Consider the following 6,000-nt stretch of genomic DNA (forward strand, 5'->3'; position numbering starts at 1 on the left):
CCCAGTTCTGCAGATGAGGAAATTGAGGCTCAGAGAAGTAAAGTAACCAGCCTGCAGTCTCACGTCTGGCAGGAAGGACTAAAGCCCAGTTCTAACTCCTAGATCATACTGGTGTAGCCTCTCCAGGTTCTTTCCCTGTGTCTCCCTTATGCTGTTGTAACTACAAATTACACTGACTGTTTCATCTTTCCAGCATCTTCAAGGTGTGCAGTGCTCTCTTCATTCAAGTGTTTTAGATGATTCTTCAGTTGATGTCTGTCTATAAACTGTCATTTTACTGAGTTGAGGCTCAATGGGAGTATGTTTCAACTAACTATAGAGCCCTTCTTACAAAAGTGCTGTAGCAATGACAGTGTATACATTTTCCAATATTTTCCATGCTGTTTGCTTCAAAGATCTCAGGAATAATAACCACATTATAATGTGTGTACTCACATTCTGTTTGATTATCTGAATATTACATCTTATTTATTTTTGAAACAGGAAAGAATAATCACTGCCTGCTTCAGTAGTTTTCAGAGTAGTTGGTCATTGTAAAAAGGAGGTTTTTCCAATTTTTGATGTTCCACCTGCCAGAATGAAAACAAAACTCCAGCTGCCATAATCATGTTCTGTTATTCTTGGTTCCAGGTCAAACTTCCCTTTCCTGTAGATCAAATCACAGATCTTCCAAGGAATGATTTCCAGATGATGATTAAGATGCACAAGCTAACCTCAGAGCAGTTAGAGTTCATTCACGACGTCCGCCGGCGCAGCAAGAACCGCATCGCGGCCCAGCGCTGCCGCAAGAGGAAGCTGGACTGTATTCAGAACTTAGAATGTGAAATCCGCAAACTGGTGAGTTGGCCCGCCCTTTGCTGTCAGCAACCTGGAGTGACCGGGGCTGATGCAAAGTTACGGTAGCGAAGGCCAGAGAGGTAGAGAGAAGGGCCACCGTTCAGGGAAGTTCGAGTTGATTTTTAACGAGTTCTCAACAAAAATAATACCTTTACATCTGTAATGTGTGTGTGTCTGTGCAGGTGTGTGATTGTGTGTCAGTATTTTATATCTTTCAGCCATTCGTATATTTTTTTAAATTTATTGACATATAGTTGATTTACAGTGTTGTGTTAATTTCTTCTGTACAGCAAAGCGACTCAGTTATACATATATTCTTTTTCATATTATTTTCCATTATAGTTTGTTACAGCATATTGAATATAGTTCCCTGTGCTCTACAGTAGGACCTTGTTGTTTATCCATTCTATATATAATAGTTTGCCTCTGCTAATCCCAAACTCCCATTCCTTCCCTCCCCTAGAGGTGCTTCTTTTTTATTTTCCATTCAACATGTGCTGAGAGCTAACATTTATTGCATGCATACGTGGACCAGATATTATTCTAATCTCTTTCTGTAGGTGATCACATGTAATCCTCACATCAACCCTATGATTTAGGTTCTACTTTATCTCCATTTACAAAGGAGGAAACCAGAGTGCAGAGAGGTTAGGTAACTCCCCACTATGGGGCAGAGCTTGAATGCAAACCCAGCTGCCTGATTCCAAATCTTGTTATTTGCACTGCTTTCTCCCACCTCCCATGGAGGAGTGGAGGTTAGAGGCAGGACACCAGCCTACCACCAGGGGTCGCTCAGCCACGTGATCTCCTGAAGCCCTTCACAGCCCCAGTGTCCTGAATTCTGCCTCAAAGTGGCTGTCACCTCCTCCCTGTGCCTGAGAGTATTTTGCCTCGGGGAATAATCTCCCATCTCCCAAGCCTCCCCCTCACTCAGAGCTCTGCACTCCCTTCTCCTTGATAAGCAACCTTAAGCTACAGGAAGTAAATCCAGGTGGCCTCTGGCTCCTGATTGTACCCTTGAAGGCAATCAACGCACCTTCACTCAGCTCAGCCTTTCTGCCGGCCAAATCCTGGAAACTCATCCCAGGTGCCCTGTCTGTGTCAGGCTGAAGAAGAGGGAGGCCACGGACTGTGGTCATGATCTAAGTTTGGGTCCTCAGGCTATACGTGGCAGTCCTTTGCCTCCTGGTAAGCCATTGTCCTAACGAGAACCTAAGAGCAAAATAAGACATTTGAGAAGCCTGAGTAAATGTTACCTGTTATCAAGATAGTCCTGGACCTTGGGGTCTTTTTTTTTTTTTTCTCTTAATTTAATTAACACCAGCCAAGCAGGGAAAATAGTGCCCATGTTCAGTGGCTGCCATCACCTACAAAATAAAGGCCAAGCTCCTTAGCAAGATGCACTGTGCTCTCCATGATTCAGTCTACCCTCCAGCATCACCTTCCTCTCCCTTCTTGGAACTGGACCCCCAATAAAATCAAACGGGATGCTCTTCCCCTCAGCCCCATCTCCTGCTGTTTCTACCTCTGTGCTCATGCCTCTGCTATTTCTCCTCTACCTCGGACAGTCCTCGACTGTTTTTTTCTCTGACTACATCCTTTGTTCCTTAAGAGTCAGGTTACTGTCACCTCTCCAATAAGCCCCTTTCCTGAGTCCCTGGTGAGGCGGAGCACCTGTCCTCAGAGCCCTGATCTGACCTCTGGCTTCATACTTACCACATTAGTCTTGCATTATCCGTGTGTGTGTCTGTCTCCTCAGCCCTGGCCCTAGACTGTAGGTTCCTCACAACAAGACAGTCTTGAGAAGCCTCTCAGGAAAGGTCTGTTGCCCTAAAATGTATTAGAAATTGTGACTGAGTCATGAGATTACAAATTCCTTCTTTCCTTCAAATTTTTCTTTAATGTTGTTTTAACAACAACAAAAATGTTTAATTTAAGCCAACATAAGGAAGCAAGATATTGCTGCTGATGAGTGTGGGTCTTTGGAAAGCCTGCTGGGCTTAGGTTGGGACCCAGGCAAGGCTGAGCCTGCTGGGTATAAGGTTTCAGGGCCTTAAGCACACGTCTATAGTAATTCGGCCCTGCACTCTTTTTCAGGTACGAGAATAACTCTAATCACCCGTATTTGAGAAACGCCTGACTTTTTGTAATTAGCACTCTTCTCTGTAATTTTGTAATACTGAGCAAATAGGAAAGTCTAAGCCATGCCCCTGGCAGATACCTAAAGCTGTTTGCTAATATTGTTCGGTTGAGAAACCAAGAAGGCATCTCCTAGTTCTCCCCCTGCTTTTTTGGAAACCCCTTGAGTAATGTGCTGCCATTTCCCTGCTGAATGAGAGTGTCGATGTACACCTGTGACTTAGAGCATCCTGTTTTTTTTTTTAATTAATTAATTAATTAATTATTTAATTTATGGCTGTGTTGGGTCTTCGTTTCTGTGCGAGTGCTTTCTCCAGTTGTGGCAAGTGGGGGCCACTCTTCATCGCGGTGCGCGGGCCTCTCATTATCGCGGCCTCTCATGTTGCAGAGCACAGACTCCAGATGCGCAGGCTCAGTAATTGTGGCTCACGGGCCTAGTTGCTCTGCGGCATGTGGGATCTTCCCAGACCAGGGCTCGAACCCGTGTCCCCTGCATTGGCAGGCAGATTTTTCAACCACTGCGCCACCAGGGAAGCCCAAGCATCCTGTTCTTAACCGAGGCCTTGATTTCTACTGCCTTTCCTGCAGAGAGCCAAAACCCTGTCACGTGCAGCATTTCATCTTCTTCCCCCTAGAAAGTGACCCAGGACCTTTCGTAGATCAGTGGACGTGGAGGGGTGGGTGGCTTGGCCAGGATGATGCGGCAGAATGGAGACCGCGATCCCTCCTGGGGCTGGTGTTGCCTCCCATTTTGCAGACTTGCAGGTCCAGGTAAGGAGGTCCAAGCTGCACAGCCACAAGTGTAAGATTTCTTCTCTTGGCGAGCCCTCCGGATGTGTTTTACTCCACACCCACCCCCGCTCTGGGGAGTGGCGCCCGCTCCTGGTGGGCGGGGGCAGGCTGGTCCCGCCCCACGAGGCCCAGATCCCGCCCACTCACTCCCGCCCCGCACCCACGCGGTCTCCAGCACGCCACTCACTCTGCTTTTGCAAACTTGCGAAATGTATTCCTCTCGAGTTGCACTTGTACATCTGTTTATTTTTCATTTTTAAAACATGTTTTCTTGATAAATTTATAAATATTTTAGCAGGTGCCCTTTCCCCGTGTAAATCTCTGTCTCCGACACATGCCCACACTGCCTGCCAGATTGCATTCGTCTTTCGGCACGTGCACCTCCCATGTAGGAGACCCACTGGTACGTTTGCTTCTCTGTCTCTCTCACTCTCTCCCCCCCCCGCCCGCCCCGCTCTTTTTCCCATCCTCTTGCATCCTCTCCTCATCTCTCTCCCCCCCCGCCCCGCCCGCCCCGCTCTTTTTCCCATCCTCTTGCATCCTCTCCTCGTCTCTCTCTCTCTCCCCCCCCCGCCCGCCCCGCTCTTTTTCCCATCCTCTTGCATCCTCTCCTCATCTCTCTCTCCCCCCCCCGCCCGCCCCGCTCTTTTCCCATCCTCTTGCATCCTCTCCTCATCTCTCTCCCCCCCCCCCGCCCGCCCCGCTCTTTTTCCCATCCTCTTGCATCCTCTCCTCATCTCTCTCCCCCCCCCGCCCGCCCCGCTCTTTTTCCCATCCTCTTGCATCCTCTCCTCATCTCTCTCCCCCCCCGCCCGCCCCGCTCTTTTCCCCATCCTCTTGCATCCTCTCCTCATCTCTCTCCCCCCCCCCGCCCGCCCCGCTCTTTTTCCCATCCTCTTGCATCCTCTCCTCATCTCTCTCCCCCCCCCGCCCGCCCCGCTCTTTTTCCCATCCTCTTGCATCCTCTCCTCATCTCTCTCCCCCCCCGCCCCGCTCTTTTCCCCATCCTCTTGCACCCTCTCCTCGTCTCTCTCTCCGCCCCCCCCGCCCGCCCCGCTCTTTTCCCATCCTCTTGCATCCTCTCCTCATCTCTCTCCCCCCCGCCCGCCCCGCTCTTTTTCCCATCCTCTTGCATCCTCTCCTCATCTCTCTCCCCCACCCCCGCCCGCCCCGCTCTTTTCCCATCCTCTTGCATCCTCTCCTCATCTCTCTCCCCCCCCCGCCCGCCCCGCTCTTTTCCCATCCTCTTGCATCCTCTCCTCATCTCTCTCCCCCCCCGCCCGCCCCGCTCTTTTTCCCATCCTCTTGCATCCTCTCCTCATCTCTCTCCCCCACCCCCGCCCGCCCCGCTCTTTTCCCATCCTCTTGCATCCTCTCCTCATCTCTCTCCCCCCCCCGCCCGCCCCGCTCTTTTCCCATCCTCTTGCATCCTCTCCTCATCTCTCTCCCCCCCCCCGCCCCGCTCTTTTCCCCATCCTCTTGCACCCTCTCCTCGTCTCTCTCTCCCCCCCCCCGCCCGCCCCGCTCTTTTTCCCATCCTCTTGCATCCTCTCCTCATCTCTCTCTCTCTCCCCCCCCCGCCCGCCCCGCTCTTTTTCCCATCCTCTTGCATCCTCTCCTCATCTCTCTCTCTCCCCCCCCCCGCCCGCCCCGCTCTTTTCCCCATCCTCTTGCACCCTCTCCTCGTCTCTCCTGCGCACCCTTGCAGAGGGTGAGGACTCGCTTCACATGTCCCGTTTCCCATCCATTTCACTGCGTGCGCCTCACGGAGCCTCCTCATCTTCTCTCCTCACACAGCTAGTTATGGGAAGACCTTCATCAGTCTCCCCTGTGGTGGCTAAATTCATCTCTCTGATGGGGTGATGAATTTTAGTAACACAAGAGCTTATGTGGGGTTTTCTCTAAGGAGACTATCTCAGAACCCTGGGCTGGTACTCTAGGGCTCAGCCTCCTCACCTCTGTCCCTGCTTCCTGTGTCCAGAGAGAATTGGTCTTGGGACTCACTGCACAGTCCCCAGCCATCTGTGCCGTTGTGTTCAGTCCATCAGTCTCAGAGGCCAGAGAGCCTACTGATATAGGATTTTTAAAAACATAACTTTATTTATTTATTTTTATCTTTGGCTGCGTTGGGTCTTCGTTGCTGTGTGCGGGCTTTCTCTAGTTGTGGCGAGCAGGAGCTACTCTTCGTTGTGGTGCTCAGGCGTCTCATTGCGGTGGCTTCTCTTGTTGCGG

The 6,000-nt window shown here is 50.8% G+C and overlaps 2 protein-coding genes across 8 annotated transcripts in view; one reads left to right on the forward strand and one right to left on the reverse strand.

Moving 5' to 3' along the window:
- BACH2 (BTB domain and CNC homolog 2) overlaps nucleotides 1-6,000 on the forward strand; it is a 374,289-nt gene that overhangs the window by 349,144 nt on the left and 19,145 nt on the right. For 5 of the 6 annotated variants that reach the window (XM_082475207.1, XM_082475211.1, XM_082475208.1 and 2 more), the window contains exon 6: nucleotides 631-3,901. In XM_082475207.1, the coding sequence (XP_082331333.1) occupies nucleotides 631-903 (273 nt within the window). In that variant the 3' untranslated portion in view covers nucleotides 904-3,901. Of the gene's footprint in view, nucleotides 1-630; nucleotides 3,902-6,000 lie in introns of those variants that run through there. The other variant, XM_082475212.1, reaches the window with a different exon arrangement.
- The window catches only part of GJA10 (gap junction protein alpha 10), a 58,537-nt gene that overhangs the window by 9,082 nt on the left and 43,455 nt on the right, over nucleotides 1-6,000 (reverse strand). The gene's annotated exons all lie outside the window — the stretch shown is intronic.

The sequence above is a fragment of the Balaenoptera physalus genome (assembly GCF_965194825.1).
Source record: "Balaenoptera physalus genome assembly, chromosome: 9".
NCBI lineage: Eukaryota > Metazoa > Chordata > Mammalia > Artiodactyla > Balaenopteridae > Balaenoptera > Balaenoptera physalus.